Genomic DNA, 22,052 nt, shown 5'->3' on the forward strand with positions numbered 1-22,052 from the left:
AGAATTTTATTTTGAATATTAGTATAACACATTAAACACACTAGAGCTATTTTAAAAGTAGGAAACTTTACTTTTTTGAAAAGACGACTAAAACATATAAGCAAATACAAATAAAATGTTTAAAAATTCTATAATTTGTTAACCATCTTTAGTAGTACTAATCAATTGTGGCTCTTTGCATGTGTTTATGTTTGACAAAGAAGGGTGGTATTGAAGTGTTATTTAGAAATTGAGTTTTATCTCAAATTGATTTTTTTAAATTAGGGAAAGATGTACATTTGTACTTATTTTTACTTGTAACTTAATTTAAGAAAACTGTTATTTCCATTTTGTAAATAACGAATTTCTCTCAAGCTTTTTAGTTGGGTGTTTCTTTTATATGCTTCCTCTACATTTACATTATAAAATACTTTCTGTTTTTGTCACTATGCAGCAATCACTTTTTGCCTGAGTTAGATCCAGATGTACTTAATGGTGGAAGAGTTCAGCTTGTGGTAAGAAATGTGCTTAAAGTTACAGAAAAATGTTGTAGACACTAGTGCTCAAATAAATGGCACTTTAAAATATGTTTATAATTAAACTATGAAAATATCACAACTCTATTTGGGATAATATCAAAATATCATGTGTTAAAATAATAACATCTTTTCTTGACTTGTAATACAATTTAAAATGTGACATTGCTTAAAAATGTTAATTTTATGTGGCAGATGTAAAAATATTAGCATCCTACAACTTTAAAATAAAATTACTCTGGATGGAAAATTGAAACTTTTTTCTTGGGTATTTTAGCAGAGTAGAATTTGTAGGCTATAACTGGAGGAAATACCAAAGCACCCTCATTACTCAGAAAATCCAACCATATAAAAAATTAACAAATAATTGTGAGCTCAACCACTCTATGTAATAAAGTGTAAAATATTGGAGCTTTTGGTACAACCAGGTTTTAAACATAATGATCAGAATAAAGATGCTATGCAGTATAACTGTATGTGCATTGCAAAAGTCAATTGCACTATATGCTACTAGATAAGCAGAAGGAGAATGGTCAATTTGGAGTCTAGGAAAACTGATCACATGAAACAAGAATTTTTCAGTGTGTTTCTAGAAATTTCCAGAGAAGAGAGTATTCTGACCAGTGACAGAAGTGTGTGGCCTTTTTGGTAGGTGAAAATAGATGCATCAGGTGACCCTAAGTTTACAACCAATCATTACTCCTTGCTCAGATTCTGCATTCACCAAAAAACTGATTATAATTTAGCTTGGCTTATAGAATTTTATATTAAAAGATCATGTGCTTCTTGAATGAAATGAGTCTTATGATTTCCAGACCAGTTATGTTCATCATTTTCATGAACAACTCATGCAAGGAGTTTTCCTGAAAGAGAAGCAAATATTAAGGTAGTTGCTAGCTAAATTGCATGTGTTCTGGAAAATACTTTTGGAATCTAAGCACAGATTTGAGATAACTACTCAGCAAATATCTTCTTGCATTTTAATAGAGACCTCTCTAAGAAAGTGGCCTGTAGATTATCCAAGGAAAATTGCTAATTTAGGCCATTAACACTACCCATATTATTGATTAACACTTTGGCACAGATTGGTTAGTGGCCACTTTAGAGCAAGAATTGAGATCATAAATCTGCCAAGGAATGCAAGGATAAAGAAGTGATATAATATTTTGGTCAAGCATGGTGGCTCAGGCCTGTAATCTCAGCACTTTCGGAGGCTGAGGCAGACAGACTTCTTGAGCCCAAGATTTCAAGACCACTCTGGGTAACATGGCAAAACCCCATCTCTACCCCCAAAAATACAAAAAAAAATAGCTGGGCATGGGGGTGCACACCTGTAGCCCCAGCTACTTGGGAGGCTTAAGTGGGAAGATCATTTGAGCCCAGAAGATGGAAGTTTCAGTGAGTTGAGATTGCACAACTGTACTCCAGAGTGGATGTCAGAGTGAGACTGTCTTTCAAAAAACAAAAAAGTTATGATATTTAATTTTTCCATGTTTAAAAATGAATGAAAACTGATCAGATAGATTACTGATCATAATAGGTTTATGAGATTAATGCAAGGATATTAATCCTTTTTCCATATTCCTCTATCTTCCACTATATACAAATAAATAATATACATTACAATGATACATTTTGTTTTCACATTGAAGAGATACAACTGAACACAAAAACAAGGTAAATGGTAGTAGAATACAAATATCCAGATGTCTCTTTTTTTAATTGAGTGGATGCAGGGAAAGGCATCAGTGGCTTTTATCAAAAGGATACAGAGCTGACTAAAGGACCAGAGTAGATATCTAGAAGAGTATTAGAGAATGAAAGCACCCCACTTGCCCACTTGTGCCAGGGAACTGGAGGCAGATAATTACACAATCAGTACAAGGCTGTAACTAGGAGGAAAACTAAAAGTAAAAACAGAAAGAAAAAACCACTGCAACTGTTACTAGTATAAGATTCTTAAAAATGTAATAATAACACCCACAATAAAAGGACAGAAAATTATGAAACGAAAGTTATCAAATATTAAGAAAGGACAGATGGGTATGCAAGCAAACCAATTATAAACTCTGGAAGTAAAAAATTTCATTTATATACACTAGACTGGACACTATAAAAGATAAATTTAGTAAATCAGAAGATTATCTACAAAGAAACAATAATTAAATTGACAGCTAACTTCATATCAGAAGCAATGAATGCCAAAAGACAATGGATTTTATTTCTTAGTTATAGGGATGAGTATCATCCAGAATACTCTTTAGTAACCTTCAATAGTAAGGCAAGAATAAGTCATAATCAAACATTTAAATTCTGGATATTGAGGAAACTAGTAAATAACATTTCTGTCTTTCAAGGAAGAGCAAAGCATATTGCATGACAGGAATTAGAAAAATGGAAACAAAATATCATTTTCTTTACGTCCAAAAATATATCAGAGTCATGTCAAATATATAGACAATTTTATATTTAATTGACTAAATGGACCCCCCCAAACCCTGGAATTTTCCTGCAGAAGACAGAATTATAATTCAGGTTTCCCAGGAAACATACTCTGATAGTTTTATGTTTGAATGCAGAGAGTTTATTCAGCAGAGCTTTCCAAAACGACTCCTGTGAGAGATGAAAGAAGCAGAAATGAACAGAGGAAAATAGTGACCTTCAATAGAGATGCATCAGAGAAAGTGAGGTCTGGAGACAGGGAAGACCCTTTTGGGTTGTCCTAGCTTGAGGCAAGAGGACCAGGCTTTAATATTCCTGTATCTCCTCAGGAGAAGGTATGACTTTGATAAGGCAGTTCTCTTCAGCGAAGGATAATTTCCAGAGAGGGATTTGGCTGAGACCCATCAGGCTGCAGTTTTCTCAGTGACTATCTCTGACTCAGTTGTTAAACATGATCTAGGTAGGGTATGATAATATCAAGGCAAGTTTAGTATTCATGAGTGCAACAACTTAGTCTAGAAAATGTGTCAATTGTACCCAAATAAATCTATACATTAGAGGAAATCTCATCCAATGTTACAATGGTTGTTGCAAGCCTGATAAATCTCATCTTAAAATGTGTATTGAGGATTAAAAACCCAAGAATATGTGGGTCGACTTTGAAAAAGAATAGTAAGTTGTGTCACAAGACATAAAGGCTTAGTAAAAAGCTAAAGCAAACTTCGTGGTTCTGGCACAGGAATGGATGAATAGACCAATAGAAATGAATAGCAAGGTCAGGAATAGATCTATGACTCTGTACTATAAAGATTGGAAAGCTGAGATTGTTTACTAAATGGCATTGAAAAAATACAGGAGTATGAATGCACACCTTTTACAACAGTGGACAGAACTCAGAAAGTTCGAAGATCCAAATATGAAAGGTAAAGCTGTAAAACAGGTAAAACAAGGAATAATATCTTTGCAACTTAGCAGTTAAAAATACATTTTTAAAAAGGTATGAATAGTACAAACTATATGGCAAAAATATCAGTTGACTGTGTTAAATTAAATATTTCTTTGTGTTAAGGATTTTATAGAAAAGGTTAACAGGTATATGACTACTGTTTTCAGTGCCTCGTTTAACAGAGCTCAATATCTAAATATAAAAAGATCTCTTTCAGGTAACCCAATGAATACATTAGAAAAATAATATAAATTGGTGGTTCACAGAGATGATGCCTAAATGGGCAAGTGTATGTGAAGAAATGCTCGGTTTCCAGATGGGAGGAATGAAAATGAATATTAAGATGTCTTATGACTATACTAATCAAATGGCAAAAATTGGAAAACTGGATATTGCAAAGGGATGTCACCAATGTGGAAATCCTTGCGTACAGTTGGTGAAAGTAGAAGCTGGTACAGTCATTCTGGAAAGAAACTTGTCATTGTTTATTAAAGTAGGTATTTGAATATCCTATTAGTCTGCAAGCCCATTCTTGGAGGAAAAAAAGATACATATTTTTGGATACATATATATATTTGGATATATATATATATATTTCTGGATATATATGTATCTTTTTGATGTATATATATTTCTGGATATATATATGTATGTGTATGTGTGCATATATACATATATATATGTCCCAGATTATTTTTACATACAGCCATCAAAGAATATATACCAAGAAGTGTGTTGCTGTATTATTTATACACATTTAGAGGCAACTTAAGAACTCTTTATTAAATAAATGAATAATTGTTTGGATATATATTATGAAACACAATACAGCAGACAAGAGGAATAGATTAAAACCATGCAGAAAATAGATATATTTAAATTACATATTATTGTTTTTAAAAATTAATGACCAAAATTTTAATACCAATTTATTTGTTTTCCTAATTGTTTCTGCTTTGGGCTATGATGTAGTATAGACCAGTCCTTCTGAAGAAAAACGTTTTTATAAAACCCGGATAAAATTAATCAAACAACTATTTTATAAGTTGAAAAACAGACAGCACAGGACTATGATCCCTGAGATAAAAGAAACACATGAGTTCCACAGTCAATTCAGATAACAGCTTGGAAACACTTTCTGGACTGCAGCAGAGGGAAGGGAAGCCTAAAGAGAGCTCAGTAGTTTCACTGAGTTGAAAAGAAAGAGAGAAAGGAGTATTCAGAGTTGCTGAGATAAAAGGTATTTACAGGGTAAAATACTAGAGAAAGTGTTGCAAAAATTGGTATAGTGGTTTCCTTAAGTGTTTGGCCAAATACTAAGCTCTGTATATAGTGCACTATGTGACTCATTGAGGTCCAGAAGGGAACAGCTACTGGGAATATCTGAACTGAAAAGAGACTCTAGAGACCAATCAAAACCGGGAAACATTGGAGTTCTGACCTGCTACAGTGGAAAACGTCCCAGACGTTTAGTTAAGACCATGTAAAGTTAAACTTTAGGAAGGGGTGACTCTAGCCCTGGATTAAAAACTCCTCTAGATCCACATAGTAAAACATAAATGTAAGCCTCAAAAAGACCAAGTTAATCAACAAATAAATCAACTGCCTGCTAGAATAAAAACTGCCTCTGTTAGAATAAAAGCTAACAGAGTTTAAAGGATGCTAACAAAATCTACAGATTCAGCAAGTAAAATTACAATGTCCAGTGTGCAGTAAAAAATTGCTAATCCTTCAAAGCAGCAGGAAAATGAACCTTGTAAGAAAAGAAAATCATCACTAGAACCAAATCAGATAACCTTTCTAAGATTCTTGCCTGCAAGTTATAACATCTATTATAAATATATTCAGAGATCTAAATGTTGAGGAAACAGATTGAAATCTTAATAGAGAAAATAAACTTTAAAAAATAATAAGATAGAAAATCTAGAACTGAAAACTATTTCACCTTAACTGAAAAAAAATAATGGCTGGACTTAATAAATTAGATATTGGGAAGAAAAGTGCACTCAGAAACAAAGCAAGATAAACTCCAAAGTAGGGCAGAGAGAGAAAAAATAACTTTAAAAAAATCAAAGCTTGAGTGCTCTGTCAGATAATAGCAAGCAAGCTAATAGATATGTTGTTGACTTTCCGGAAGAGAGATTAGAGATGAAAAAAATATGTGAAAACTAATCGCTGAAAACATTTAAAATTTGATGAGAAATATGAGAAAACAGATTTAAAAAGCTTAACACAAAAATTACACCTATGCACATCATAATCAAATTGCTGAAAACCAACAAGAAAGAAAAAAACTTAAAGCAGCTAAAGTATACATGATATACAGGGGACCATTTGTAAGGATTATGGTTCACTATCGATCACAAATATTGACATCCAGAAGAAAGTGGAAGAAAAAAATGTCAACCTTCAATTCTCTATCTAGTAAAAATAGAATTGTAATTTACCACATTAACATAAAAAGGAGAACAATCATTATCTCAATATATGCAGAAAATGTTTACCGCGAATTCAACAGATTTGTGGTAAAAATTCATAGAAAATTAGGACTAGAAGACACTTTCTTAACTTGATACACTTAGTGGTTAAAGGCCCAATGTTTTGTACCTAATATCAGGAACAAGGCAAGAAAATCTGATTGGAAAAGAAAACCATCTGATTTTCACAGATGACATCTTCTTGTAAATAAAAGTCTTAAGAAATCCTCACAAACAGTTTAGACATAATAAGTGAATTTACTCAAGGACACACAATAAAAATTAATTTAAAATATGCTACATTTCTAAATATTAGCAATAAAGTTTAAAAATTAAATTTAAATATTTCATTCATGAGTGTCAACAAATGGAAAATATTTAAAAATAAATGTTAACATTGAAATATGCAAGCCCTCTACACTAATAACTGCAAAGCACTGCTTTAAAAAATTTCAGAGACATACCATATTTATAAATAAGTTGAAAAACTCAAATTGTAAGAAATTAATTCTCCCCAAGTGTTCTGTAGATTCAAAGCAATCCCAGTAAAATTTTTGGTAGAAATGTACACACTGATATTAAACTGTGTATGGAAATGGAAAGGACCTAGAATAGCAAATGCAATCTTGAAAAAAGAATAGTAAGACTCGTGCTACGCAGAATTCAAGACTTGCTATCAATCCCCAGTAATCAAGACTGTTTTATATATATATATATATATATATATACACACACACATATATGTGTGTATATATATATACACACACATATATATGTATGTATATATATTTATATATGTGTTAAGATACAAGAATCTATCAATGGAAAGTATAGGAAGTCCAGAAAAATACTCACACTTGTAAGGTCAATTTATTTTCTATAAAGTATCAAAACAATTCAAGGGGGGGAAAGATAACCCTTTCTACACATAGTGCTGGACAACTAGATAACTATATGAAAAAAGAATCTTGACTCCTACTTCTCATCTTATGAAAAATGAATTTAAGATGAATTATGAGCCTTAATTTAAAAGCCAAAATTGTAAAACCTATTGAAGTGGCCTGGCATGGTGGCTCGCGCTTGTAATTCCAGCACTTTGGGATGCCCAGGGAGGTGGATCATTTGAGGCCAGGAGTTTGGTACCAGCCTGGTCAACATGGTGAAACTCCATCTCTATCAAAAATACAAAAATTAGCTGGGCATGGCGGCACATGCCTGTAATCCCAGCTACTCAGGAGGCTGGGACACAAGAATCCCTTGAATGGGGGAGGCAGACTTTGCAGTGAGCTGAGATCACACCACTGCACTGCAGCCTGGGCAACAGAGCAAGACCCTGTCTCCAAAAAAAAGTAAAATATAGTCAAATAAATAAAAATAAAACCTATTGAAGAAAACAGTAAGATACATCCACAAACCTGGCATAGGCAAAAAGCCTAAATCAAAAGTTACAAATCAATTATAGTTCATATTTAAAAGCATTTGCCCTTACCAAGACACAATTCAGAAAATAAAGAGAAATGAAAAGTCAAACCACATTATCGGAGAAACATTCATACTCTATTTCTGTCAAAAGCAAATGAAAAGGTGTTCACTTAGAGAACGATATAATACCACTATATAATACCACTCTACCCCATTAGAGTGGTTAAAATAAAAAATACTGAAATTATCAAATGTTGACAAGCATGCAGAGCAACTGTATCTCTCATGCATTGCTGGTGAAAATGGTACTGCCACTCTGGAGAAAAAAACTTTATAAGCTTTATAAGCTTGTAAAGACTCTGGTACCTTCAGAAGCTTTATAATCTTCTTATAAAGTTAAATATAAACTTAACGTATGACCTAATTATTCTTCCTCTGAGCATTTTTCCTAGAGAAGTGAACTTTTATTCAAACAAAAAACTGTACATAAACTTTCATAGCAGTGTTATTTGTAATAGCCAAAACTTAACACAACTCAAATCTCATTGAATGGGTAAAAAAAATAAAGAAATAATGGTACATACATACAATGGATATACAACACACAACTAAAAAGCAATAAACAAGAAAGCTGTTGACATATACAAATATTTCCATCGATCTCAAGAACGTTATGTTGAGTTAAAAAGGGCTAATCTCAAAAGATTACATGCTGTATTATTTCATTAATATAACATCCTTAAGAATCACATAATTATAGTAACAGAGAAAACATGATCAGTTGCCATGCTTAGGTTGGGGAAAGGATGTGACTGTAAAGGAGAACAAGAGAGTTTCTTTGGGAAGACGGAACAGATTTGTGTCCTAATTGTGATAATAGTTGAATCTATACATATTAATATAATACATAATCTATACATATATGTATGCATAATTTATACATATGATAAAATGTCATAGAACTACAAACAAGAAAAAATTAGGGCATGTGAAAGCTAGCGAAGTCCTAATAAGGTCAGTTGTTTAGTAATAGTAAAGTAATAGTATTGATACAGTGTCAGTTTTCTGGTTTTGTTGATCATGATTTGGTTATGTGAAATGTTGTCATTGAGGCATGGTGGGTGTAGGGTGCATAGGGAACTCAGTGCTATTTTTTGTGACTTCTATGGTAGTTTTAAACTTCTATGGGAGTTGAACTTCATGTTTAAGGTCTTTGCACTTTATGGCATGTACATTATGTCTTTTAAATATTAAAAGTGCCTTCCCTACCCACATAAGTTATATAACAAGACGTCTGTCTTATTACATAAAAAAAGGAGTTTGTGAAAAGATAATATATTATGAATTTAGGAGTATGCATAATTCATTTTCTTTACATGAAGTTAAAAAGCTTTTGAAATCACTCATATGTCTAGATATGTTACAAATAATTATGTGATATATTTATAGTATATATTGTAATTTTGCCATAATTTGCAAATTATTCTAACAGTTAAAATAAATGAACTAAATCTGGATCTCACATATATAATGTACAGTGAAAAAAGCAAGCATCAGAAAATATATCATTTATGTTAATTTTGAAATAATACTCTAAAATGTTTGATACATATGTAGAAAAACAAAGTAGCATGTAAGGGGACTTCATCTTTATAAAACTTGCTGTCTCTCTTTATAAAGAAATATCTGGGTAATAAGTACATAGACATTTGTTTTTATGTGTGTTGTTTTGTATATCTTCACTTCCAAAAAGAATACTTTTAAAATTAATAATTAATAAAATCTTGTTTATGAAAAAAATGTAGAAGAAGAGGAAATCCCTCTTGTTTAATATATGAGAGAGAATCTCTTTTTTAATTAAGTTGCCAAAGTTGGAGGTGAATCAGAATCCAAATGCTTGGAAAGTCCTGTCCCAAAATGTACATCCCTCATTTCATTGTGAAATTATAGGGCGGAAGTGGGGAGAGCGGCAATTACAAACCTTGTAGGTAGGGCGATAAAAGAGATCGGTTCCAAAGACAAAGACCTAAAAGAATTTTGCAAAATTACAGTCTAATAAGTATTTGCCATTATGTTGTATGTGAGAAAATTCTTAACTGACATTAACTTGAGATTGTTTATTATATTATAACCATAAAAAATATTGCAGTATTTTGGAATCCAACATACCTTTTTATAGAATAAATGTCGAATGTGTGTTCAGTTATCTTCAGGTTTTTTAAGTTGGCCCTCCATATCTGTCAACCAACTCTGGATTGAAAATATTCAAACAAACAAAAAATAACAATACAACGATAAAAATGATGCAAATAAAAAAGCAATAGAATATAACAACTATTTATGTAGCATTTACATTTAATTAGGTATTAGAAGTAATCTAGAGATTATTTAAAATATAAGGGAGAATATGCATAGGTTATATGCAAATAATTCTCCATTTTATATAAGGGACTTGAGCATCCATGGATTTTGTTATCTGTGGAAGTCCTGAAACAAATCCCCACAAATACTGAGGGACGACTGTATATACAATTTACATGACATTGAAGAAAATCTGTATCTTCTTTACCATTTCTCTATTTTTTAACACTAAGCAGAGAATGATATTTAGTTGGGAAGCCAATGTTTTCAAAAATAAGATCTAAATATTATTGCATATCGCTGTGCCAGATTCACTGAAAGACGTTTAACTAGCCAATTTATGAAATTTCTAGGTTTGCTTTTAAGCTGCTAAATGGCATCGTTGTGAAGCCATGTGTTTCCGGTAATTTTACTTCTAAAGTTTATTTCCTATATAATTGACCAAATTAGTAACTGACACTAGTTATTTTCTACTTTGGAAAAAATCATCTTTGCATGTTAATGACTTAGATGATAATAAATTTTTTGGAAGGTGTTTATTTACAAATATTTTCTTGACTGTAGGTGTTTTGTCTTATTTAGGGGAGAGTGGGAATTCTACTTTCTAAATAGGTGTAGTGAAATTATGTCATTACATTTAAATAAATAAACCTCATTTTACAATATTAAGGCTTATAATCTTAAAGCTTCTTTAGTCTTCAGGAGGGTCCTTTCTGTGGTTCACATGTTTTTTCTTGTTATCTAAGTAGCCTCTCCAAATTGTGGTATTGCTTTGATATTTCCCCTTAACTTTTGACTGTTTTTTTTTTTTTAAGGTTTACCATTGATGGAACTTTTCTAATGCAGCTATTCTAATGTTAGACATGTACTCTTGGATACTATTGAAATACATTTCAAAAATAATGTATAACTTTTATTATTATTATTATACTTTAAGTTTTAGGGTACATGTGCACATACAAATCACAAGTATAAATTGGAAACGATTTTTATTTATTTTATTTTAATGTTTTCTACCGAGGTTTTTTGACAATGTCATTATATTACTTAGCCAGTTACATTAAGAAATGATTGACATTATACAATGGTTTATATTCTGAACTCAGCAAGAGCAATACTTGCTTACTTAAAAATAGTATGTGAGGCAATACATATGTTAATTAGCTCAATTTAGCCATTCCACAGTGTATATATATATTTTAAAACATTGTGTTGTACATGATACATGTATACAATTTTTGTTTGTCAATTAAGACCAAATAAATCAGGGAAAAATAAATAAATTAGGAAAAATATAAATATATTAAGATAAATAAATAAATGTAAGTTCATATGTTTAAGAGTAGGAAGAAGGTTGGAGGGGGATGTAAAGGTGAAGGGCAAATATCTGAATTTTAAAGAGGATCGTTTTTGGATTCTAGTTCCTTGAGTCTTTGTGGCTCATCTTATGGAGACAGCTTTTTAACCACAGTGGTGGTTTTATGCTTTTATTTTGCTATATTTAAGTTTTCCTAACATCAAACATTAAGAACAATGCATTTTCACAGGATTTCAAGCATAGTGTGGTTTTGGTTAAATCCCAGCTTCTCTGAGGCTGCTTTGCTTTCCCTCATGGCATTTCCCCCTATTTCAGAACTGAATCCTAATATATCTTTATGTAATGATATTCAACATTATTTACAACAATGTTTTATAGGTAAGAAGCAATTATTTTTGGCACTTAGATTCGGTCTAAGTAATACAAATTCAAAGGCAATTTGAGATAAAAATAGATAATTTTTATGTTCATTAAATAATGTCCTGAAACATCTATATATTTATAATTATCCCCAAATTAGTATTAAATATAATATTTTTATATTGATAATGGCTTTAATGAGAAGGTAAAGATTGTCTGTGTCTGTAGCTTAATTGTATGCAAGCATGGGATGAAAAGCATTTCAGAGAATTTTATTGATAAGACTAATACATATAAGTGGCAACATATAATTTTTGCAAAAAATAACCCCATATGACATGTCTAACATTCAATTAAAAATTAAATAATATACTTGGCAAATAAATAATGTTAAGCTCTTTAAAGTTTCATCAGCTACCTTTGATATTGATTTTCATCAAAATTACTGTACTAAAATGTTTTCTTTTGTTGTACAGACTCAAATAGCAATCCTCAATTTTACAATCGACTCTTATTTGCAAAAAATGCTTTGACATAGTGCATTTGTTCTGCCTGGGCAGCAATAAAGGATTGTGGTATCATTTTGAAGAAGGTTGTTTGACAGAGCCTGTTTGTTTATTTGGGGTAATGTGAGCTGCATTCAGAAAATGCCATATTTTGTTTCATGATTGTATACATTCTCTTCCATTGCTCCCAGGCAAGACTTGTAAGCAGAGAAGACACGGATTTAGACCTTTTTTCCATGACCAGTGGAAGTGCTTTGTCTGTGAACAGAGAAAAAAAAAATCAGGCACACAGACACTCAGCAGGATCTTCAAGTAAGTTGTGGTTTCCTTCAAAATTAATTTAGAAATCACAAACGAATTGATGGAACCTAATGCCAACAAGCATTCTTTTTCAGATAGGGGGTAGGATGCCAGCAACCTGAACTGCCCAAAAATGTGTATTTAAATTTTTTCTTTCTTTAAATATCCTCTTTTGATATAAACAAAATTAAATTACTTCTAAAATTAACTGCATCCGTTTTTATTTTAATTGTATTCGGGGCTTCAATATCTCCTGCCCCCTACACCCTGGGAATCATATTGAATTCTTTGATCATTTAATTCTAAAAGAATTTTTAGACTAATTGTAAAATGCTAGATTTATATATGAAAGTAGTGTGTCTTGGCCTTTTGCCATTGATTTAATAGATACTGTATGTAAAGATAATTTCCAAAGATAATTTTTTTAAATAGAAGAGCTTTAAATAATATTATACTGTCAGAAAACATGCTTTCAAAAACTATTTCCATTGCATATGTAAGAGTTTGATTATGTCTATTAATGATGACTCTAATTCATAAACCTGTCACACACATCTATTACCTTTAACTTGGTGAGAAATATACATATATATTAAATATATAATACACTTATATAACATATTTGTTATATATGTAGAGAAAGAATATAAAAATAATGATTTCAACAAGAATTATATTGCAATTGTTAACTCTGAAAAATGTAAACATTTAAAAAATATCTGTATCTTGTGGTATTTCACGGGAATCGAGAGATTTCTTTCAAAGTCCTTATTTAACCCTAGAGAGTTTGAGATCTCTTCGAAAATGTGACAATACATTAGTATAAAAGGTATTTTGCTTAATATTACATTTTGTTAATTTCCCCAATATATAGTGAAACTCAAGACTTAATCATAATGAAGTCTTTATACTTAATTATAATTATTATTTTTGAAAGAGTTTTATTACTCACTGGTATTATATTTATATATATACATATATATTTATAGACTCACACACACACACAATACAAAATCAATATTTGATTGAAAGTAAAAAATTCAGTGATCCAGATTTTGCTCTCCAGATAAATGAAAACTTCAAAATGATTATCTGACTTTCACTTTTCATCCAAGTACTTGGCTTTATTAGATTATAATCATTTATATTTATTAATACATGCAAGTTCATTTTGATAAATTTTAATTTACTTTTGAAATAATAATTTTAATATGTCTAATTTTAAAATATTTTCCAAGTTTCAAAAACCTTGGAGAGCTTGAATTTTTCTTATATGATTATAGAATCTGGTCATTGAAATGTTGCCCTAGTCAATATAGTTAAGAAATAAATATTTTAAGTTTAAATTATTCACCTAATATAAATTTTTTAGTTTTTAACATAATGTACTAACTTTATCAAATTTCAAAATCTTTATTCCATTTCAGAAGTTATCAGCCTGTGTCAATATTTATTAATAAATAATGATAATTTTATGCATTGCATATTACAAACTCATATGATATCACTTTGGAGCATTGTAGGTAAGAAATAAACAAATTAAAAACAAAAACAAAAAATTGCTTTTTCACTTTAGAATTTCACAACTTCTGTTTATAATGTATTACCTGAATGTTAGCACATGAATAGCTCAATAAATCAGCAACTAGTTTCAAATATGCAAGTTTCATCATTCACTTACATGATATTTAATTATAGATTTTAGAAATATAATTACATAGAGTTCATTTTAACACATTCTCCAAGAAGCTGAAATAATGCAATTCTCACTGTAATTCCAACTACTTGTCAACAAATAATATTACTGAAAACACTACTAATCTCTGAATGTGTTAATAAGCAACAATTTAAGGCAAACTACTTTAGAAAAGTGGAGTTTTAAAAAAATAATAAAATGATTATTAATCAAATACTACTTGCTTAATCACTGTAGTTGCTAAGTAACTATAACAACATCAGTATTATATAATAAAAAGGAGTGTGGTCTCTGAGGTCAATTTGCCTGGATTTGAATGAGGACTTAATCTTTAAAATAGGAATGATAATAGAAGCACCTCTTTGTAGAGTTGTTGTTGGGATCAAATGCATACCGGTTAGAACACAAACTGGTACAAAATCAGTGCTTAATAAGTGTTCTTTATAATCATCACCTAAACATAGTTATATAAGAAGCATCTATTGGGCTAAAGTATGGAAGTCTCAAGTATCTAGGCACATGGTCTAATTGGTTCAGCTTATAAGAAACCTACTCTTAGTTGCTTAATTAAAATATTTGGGTTAGTCTATTTTTCTGTAGAAATCAACGTCCTTGGGCCCTAGGCCTCCATGGCCCTGGGTCAACCAGTTACAGCATTGGTATCTTGAAAGCTCTTTTTCCTTTAGCTTTCTCTCTCTCTCAAAATTTGTCACCGTATAAAGCTATTAATAAAATATTTCTTTTAGCTTTGCAGGCCAAATCTAGAGAGTACTTTGTGGACTACAGCTGTAAAACTCTTTTTGAGCCTTTGAACTTTTCTAGATATTTCTCTTTTAGTGTGTTATAATTTTATAACATGTATTCTTTGGAATCAGACAAATTCAGATTTAAAATCCCAGTTCCACCATCACGTATGAGTTGTGTGCCCTTAGGTAAATTGTTTAACCTCTAACATTAAGTTTACTGTCTGTAAAATGGGAATAGTAATGTTTATATCATAGTTTCAGTGAGGAAAAATTGAGTAAAAATATACATAATGCATATGATATATTGCCTTGGGTATTATAGGGTCCTAAAGAATAGTACCTGTTGTCTTCATTGTTTGTTGTTGTGTGTTTTGTGATTCTCTTGCGTCATTACAAAACAACCCCACAGTAGAATTGTCTTCCTTTTCTGTGTGTCAAATATAATAAGACCAGGAGGAGTATACTTTTAACATACTGGCCATCTCAGGCAATATTGTCTTTCGTTAGGAAACTTCCTAAATTTTCTGTCCCTTTCCTTTTAGGCTTTACTATTTCCTTACAAAGAGGCCAAAGCAGTCTTCTGCTATCTAGATTTCTAATCTTTCTTTTGATTTACAAGGTTATGAAAGAGATTACATTCTCATTCAAAAATTGTCATTTATAAAATGGACATAGCAAGATATTTCCTCATTTATATAATATTTAGTCAAAATATTTGAATTTACTAAGTGATTTTAGTTTTCTCAATTAATTTCCTCATTTAATGCTTGAAGTATGCATTGCAATATATAATAATACTTTAATTGTTAGAGCAATTTATAGCTTTATACATCATCTTTATCTTTTCTCATGTATAATGATCATTTTTCTTTGACAGCTAACATAAATGAAACTCAGGAATTTAACTAATTTGCTTTTCACACAAAAATTAGCAAAGAAGAGCAGCAACTTGAATTTATCTTTGTTTTTGTTCCAAATCCAGTGATATATCATCTTTTATTCTTCTATGGACTAAAACACATAGCTTAGTTAGTAAAATAGTAGAATAAAAATTAATATAATTTTTAATCTTTAAATTATCCAAGAGTCATTTATTGAATGCTCACTGCTCCCTGCGTACCCACGAGTGGTTTCCAGGTGCCTCCTTCTAATTATCTCTGTACTTTCCAGGATACATTCCATTTTCACAGTTAGTTGGAGTTTGAAAACCCACAATACCTCTGTAATAGTGAGTAATCAGACCCTCCTGAAGTTCTTCTTTGGTTATATCTAAACTTTTGAAAAGTTAGTCTTTTTAATATGGTATTGAATTTTCTGAATGTGATAGAAAACATTGTTCAGAAAAGAAGCAATTATAGTGGTTGAAGTGACTTAGAAAGACTTCTTAAAGGCACTATTCATGATTTGTGCCTAGAATGACATTTGGGATTTAAGTAAGGAAAGAGGTAGAAGAAAACCATTTAAGCAAAGGTAAAGGATAAAATACAAATGTATCATTGTGGAACATTGAAGAGTCTATCTGGGCCAGAGGTTCCATATACTGAAGTAAGTAATATAAGGTTGGATTAAAGAAGAAGCCTGGTTTTAAGTAAGTTTGAAAGTAAAGTAGAAGACTTGAAATTTCCTACTAATAATAAGTAACAAATGAAGATTTCAAAAAATAAGTGTTTTAGAAAACTAATATTTGTTAAAGAAAGGTATTCTGAATCTTTTCTAACATTACAACTTCCTCTAATATATTGAAAGAGTAATTTTATAGCTCTTATGAAAAAATATTTATTTTGGTGATAAAAACTTAAAAACGAAGTAGATTGCCAGGAGTTCATGCCTAATATTGTTTACAGGTAGAAGTCTAAGGATAGTACCTAAAGCAAAAGTAGATTCCAAAGATGGATATTGAGGTTTATTTGAAGTAGAATAAGCATATTTCAATAATATAATTTTAAACTTGCAAATCAAGAAGGTAGCATGTTGTGTATTTATGTATATTTGTGTATATCTATGTACATATATTCATATGTATACATGTATATGAACATCTAATTTGTGCATACCTGGAAATAAATGTGTGTGTCTGTGTGCGTGTGTGTGTGTGTGTGTGTGTAACATGCATAATAATTCCACACTGTGTGAACTCAAGAACTATCATGCATGTATTTAGGTATTGTTATATAAACCACACATCATGATAGTAAGCAGTTACATACCTACAATGTGAAAATCACTTCCACAAGCCATTAAGAAAACATAAATATGAATTATATGTGCCTAGCACATAGTAGGCACTTACATTAAGTGAATAAACGAATATATGAGCCATTGTTGCTACTCTCCTATATCATGTGTTCATATCACTTTATTTTTAAATGGATATTGTTTTCCACAAAAACAAAGAGAAAACATTTTCTTTAACATTCATGGAGTTTTTTATAAACTGTATGTATGAGATTTAGATTAATAAATTGTTGCAGATATTAAAGTAATGGTGTCATAGATTATAAAAAGCACTCTATGATGGAATTTAATCGACATGAAGATGGAATTTTCAAGGGCTTGGCTTATATCAGGGAGGAAAATCTCTCTTAAAAGCCCTAAACATACTTTCTTTTAAATTCCATTGTCAACAACAATGTTGTACTAATGTTTTTTGTTTATTGATTCTTCTTCTCCTCTGCTAGAGTGTATGCTACAGGGAAACAGGGAGTTTAATTAAATATTCTAGGTACCTAGAACAATTCCCTGGCATATTGTCTATTATATATATTGGAGGAATTGATACATGGATGGATGGATGGATGAATATCATCATCCTTTAGATGCATCAGAGCTAGGAAAGAGAGTATCTGACATTTTCTTGCTCCATAGTAAGAAGAAGGCTTTGCTGACAAAGAAGCAGGGTAGAAGATTGCCTATTTAGTAGACATTCAACATCGATCATATCTTCTCAGAGCTTTGCAAAATCCTGGCATTTATAAGCATTAAAAAATATAATTGCTCCATATGTTAAGTGTTTCATTTCAGGTGAAGTTTTCAAATAACACAGTCAGAAGATGCAAGTTTCCACAGATCCAGCCTATATGAAGCCAATCCTGTAATTTCTTCATTCAAAAATATTTATGAGCCAGGTGCAATGGCTCATGTCTATAATCCCAGCAATTTGGGAGGTCGAGGTGGGAGAATTGCTTGAGCCCAAGACCTTGAGACCAGCCTGAGCAACCTAGTGGGACCCTTACTCTACAAAAAATACAAAAAATTAGCTAGATGTGGTTTTGTGTACCTGTAGTCCCAGCTACTCAGGAGGCTGAGTTAGGAGGATCTGTTGACCTCGGGAGATTGAGTCCTCAGTTAACTATAATCACACCACTGGACTTCAGCCTGGGCAACAGAGCAAGGCTCTGCTGCTAAGAGGCAATAAATAGATAATGGAATATGGAAAAAATATATGTATATTATATTATAGATTATATATTATATATAATATATATACCTTAAATTTCTATTTTCTGAATATAATAATTTTCATATATGTATAAATTTGAATTATAAGTGTATTTATGAAGAACATCTTTATCAAAAGTAATTTGGACTCAATTTTCTTCTCTTTAAAAGAGATTCGCAGCTTGGACCACATGAAGTCCAAGTATTATTTATTCACAGCATTTTAGTCTAGAAAGTGTATTTGAGAGAAATTGAGGAAAAGCATAAGGCCTGAAATTGTCAAGAAAGCATTGTTTCATCATTCTTTTTCTCTTTCCTCTTAAGTTTTAGAAATTTATAGACTGGAAATAGCCTATAAAATTATGTCATTAGCCAGGAAAAACTGTTAACTAGGGAATGACCAATAAAGTATAATATAGCTCTCATTAAACTGGAATTATGAGGTAAAGAGTAGTAAAAGATGATTAATATGCCGATTTAGGTTTTAAACCTGGTGAGTGTGGTATCGATAAGAATATGCGTTTAGAGTTTGGGCAGTCTCATTCCTCATCCTTGTTGGCTCTTTCCTAGCTTGTTTGTGGACTTGGTTAAATCATTTGCAGCTCTTATGTAAATTTAGCAGGTAAAGGCAGCCTGGCATAGTGGAAAGAAATTTGGAGTAGACCATATCTAAATTTGAATTTCTTTTCTTACATATATGATCTTTGTAAACTTGAATAGGATATTTGAGGTCTGGTTTGTTCATTAAGAGAATGTTATGGTAAAAATTAGAAAGATATATATGTGTATTTTGGACTCATGAGAAGAGGGGCAAAAAAAAAACAGATATAAAGGAGATCACGATTCCTTCTAGCTTTCAAATTCCATAATTCTGCAACTAGAACAATACAACTTTGTAGTCGACAATTTCCCAAATAAAAAGCAACAGAAACTATCATTTCTGATATTTTTCAGTATGAAAATCATGCTTGAAACTCAAACTTTTCTCTGTGCCAGAATGCTTCTCAATGATTCTAATCTTAAACATTGTTTAAATGGTCTCTGATTATTGTAGCTCAGCACAATCAACTGAGAGGGGAAAAACTTAATATTTTCTTTAAATGATTTTAAAGTAAAGATCAGAAGACTACATTATATGTGAGATATTACAGCTATTTTATAAAATCAAGTTGAATTTTAGAATGCTAAAACTCATATTAAAGCCCACAGCCTCTACAGAAATAACCTATTTTAAGAATATTCTACTATAAATATTTAGTAGTTGATTTTTAATGTCCCAATCCATTTTCAAAGAAAAGGAAAAAAAGTAGTTTTCTATTGAAAATTCAGTCCCCATCTCATAGAATGGCATTTGAAAATGATATTTTAGTTAATCCATAGCTAGATGTTTACTTTTTAGGAAAATGTTGTTTGTAATTGAAAATTAAAGATGCTGAAGAAGAAGCTAGTTATAGACCTACAGATACAATGTAATTTAATAATCAGATTATTTTGAAGGTGGTTATTAAAGTATACGAATTTTTTACACAAGTATGAAATGTTGTTATGGGAAAAACAAAGAAGTAAGATGCTAGCCAGCCATCTTCTTTAAGAGAAATTTAAGTTTTTCAATTTATGGAATTCTGTGAAAGGTGACCTTGGTTGTAAATCTGATTAATTCTGATGAAGAATATTAAAGAGTCAGGCCTGAAATCTCTCCTGAAAAAAAAAAATAACAGTATATGTTTTGAAGAGAACTCTAGTATATTAATGGAGCAAAATTGGGAGGAGACAGAAAGTTTCCTTTTTTGAAGAGAAAGTTAATAATACTTTAAATGTACCATTAAAAATTGTACCTTTGAAGTTACATATGGCCGTTTGATTCAACAAACTCCTATTGAGCACTATTATATATTGTTGATATAATTTCAAATTTAATTAAATATCTAAGTTCTAAACATTAAAACCACATGGCAGTCTCTGTACCTTACAATGACACTTAATATAAGTAAATGATACAGTTTTTTTAAGTAGAGCTCAAGTTTATTTTCAAAAATAAGAAAAAGTAATGAGATTTCAAAAAGAAAACAATGTCTTACATGAAATAGACTTTTTTCCTCTCTCTGAAAGCATTAATAATGAACAGCATCCAATTAAAAATGTGTAATGAATTGCAGCATTAATTTTTAAAGTTGGAGAACCTGCCTCTGGGGTCTTGAGTTGTCTCTTTCCATTCCTACAGCAAGGAGTGCTTGGGTGAGAAGGGTGTATTCTCCAAAGAAACCCCACTAAACATAAGTACATGGTTCACTGTGGCCCATATGCCTTAGGAATTTATCTTTAGTAAATTACAGTTTGAGTAACTACTGTTACTATTATCTAAGACTATTCCAAAATAGACTACTCAAACAAGAGTCATGCAATATTCTCAAATCTAGAAGTCCCTTATATATTTCAGGGAAGTATAGCTCTGGTACTGGACCAGCACCTGTTATTTAGAACCATCTAAGGAACCTTTCAACACAAAGAATGTGGAGATATTCATACTTTATTGTCTCTTGCCAGCCAGAACCACAACATTCTCATTACAGTGTCTTTGCATTAAAGGAAGAGAAAATCATAATAATGTGACATTTTCATGTTACCAAGTTTCTTACTTGGATTATAAATTTACAGTTTTACATAAAATAGTAGGCCAAAGATGTAGACAGTTCAATAGATTAGACACACAAACACAAATGGACACACACACACACACACACACAGAACTTTACTTCCTAATCCTTGACGTGTTAACCATTTATGACTACAAGTATAAATTATTTTGTTTTAATTTATAAATATACTAATCACTGTTGCTTCATCAGTGAATTTACCTGACCATTTTGTCATCTTGTTCTCCAAGCTTTCTGCCATCTATTTCTAATATATATCTGCTGATATAGTTTGGATGTGTGTCCCTGCTCACATCTCATTGAAATCTAATCCCCAGTGTGGGAAGTGGGGACTGAAGGGGAAATGATTGGATCACAGGGGAGGATTACTCATGGTTTAGCAGCATCCCCATGGTACTGTCCTTGCAATAGTGAGTCAGTTCTTCTGAGATCTGATCATTTAAAACTGTGTAGCACCTACCCCCTCGCTCTCTCTTGCTCCTTCTCTGGCCATGTCACGTGTCTGCTCCCCCTTTACCTTTGCCATGATTATGAGCTTCTGGGGAGGCCTCAAGAAGCTCAACAGATGCCATCATGCTTCCTATACAGCCTGCAGAACCATGAGCCAATTAAACCTCTTTTCTTCGTTAATTATGAAGTCTCAGGTATTTCTTTACAGCAATGTGAGAACAGACTAATACATCGGCTTTGAAAAAAGTTTTTCCAAAGCTCCATGATGTTTAACTAGCATTTTGAACATTTTGGGAGCTCTGCTACTTCCTACTGGTCCCTTAGATTTCATAACTGAAATTTACAGATAAATTATTTCTACACTGGATGTTAGAAACATTTCACATTTACCTTAATTTTCTACTGCATATAGTGTTGAAAA

The 22,052-nt window shown here is 31.3% G+C and overlaps 1 protein-coding gene across 1 annotated transcript in view; it reads left to right on the top strand.

Moving 5' to 3' along the window:
* LRRIQ1 (leucine rich repeats and IQ motif containing 1) overlaps positions 1 to 22,052 on the top strand; it is a 234,048-nt gene that overhangs the window by 202,689 nt on the left and 9,307 nt on the right. Inside the window, exons 26-27 of the mRNA XM_063646532.1 lie at positions 434 to 494; positions 12,539 to 12,659. Of these exons, the coding sequence (XP_063502602.1) occupies positions 434 to 494; positions 12,539 to 12,659 (182 nt within the window). The remainder of the gene's footprint in view (positions 1 to 433; positions 495 to 12,538; positions 12,660 to 22,052) is intronic.

The sequence above is a fragment of the Pongo pygmaeus genome, chromosome 10 (assembly GCF_028885625.2).
Source record: "Pongo pygmaeus isolate AG05252 chromosome 10, NHGRI_mPonPyg2-v2.0_pri, whole genome shotgun sequence".
Classification (NCBI taxonomy): domain Eukaryota; kingdom Metazoa; phylum Chordata; class Mammalia; order Primates; family Hominidae; genus Pongo; species Pongo pygmaeus.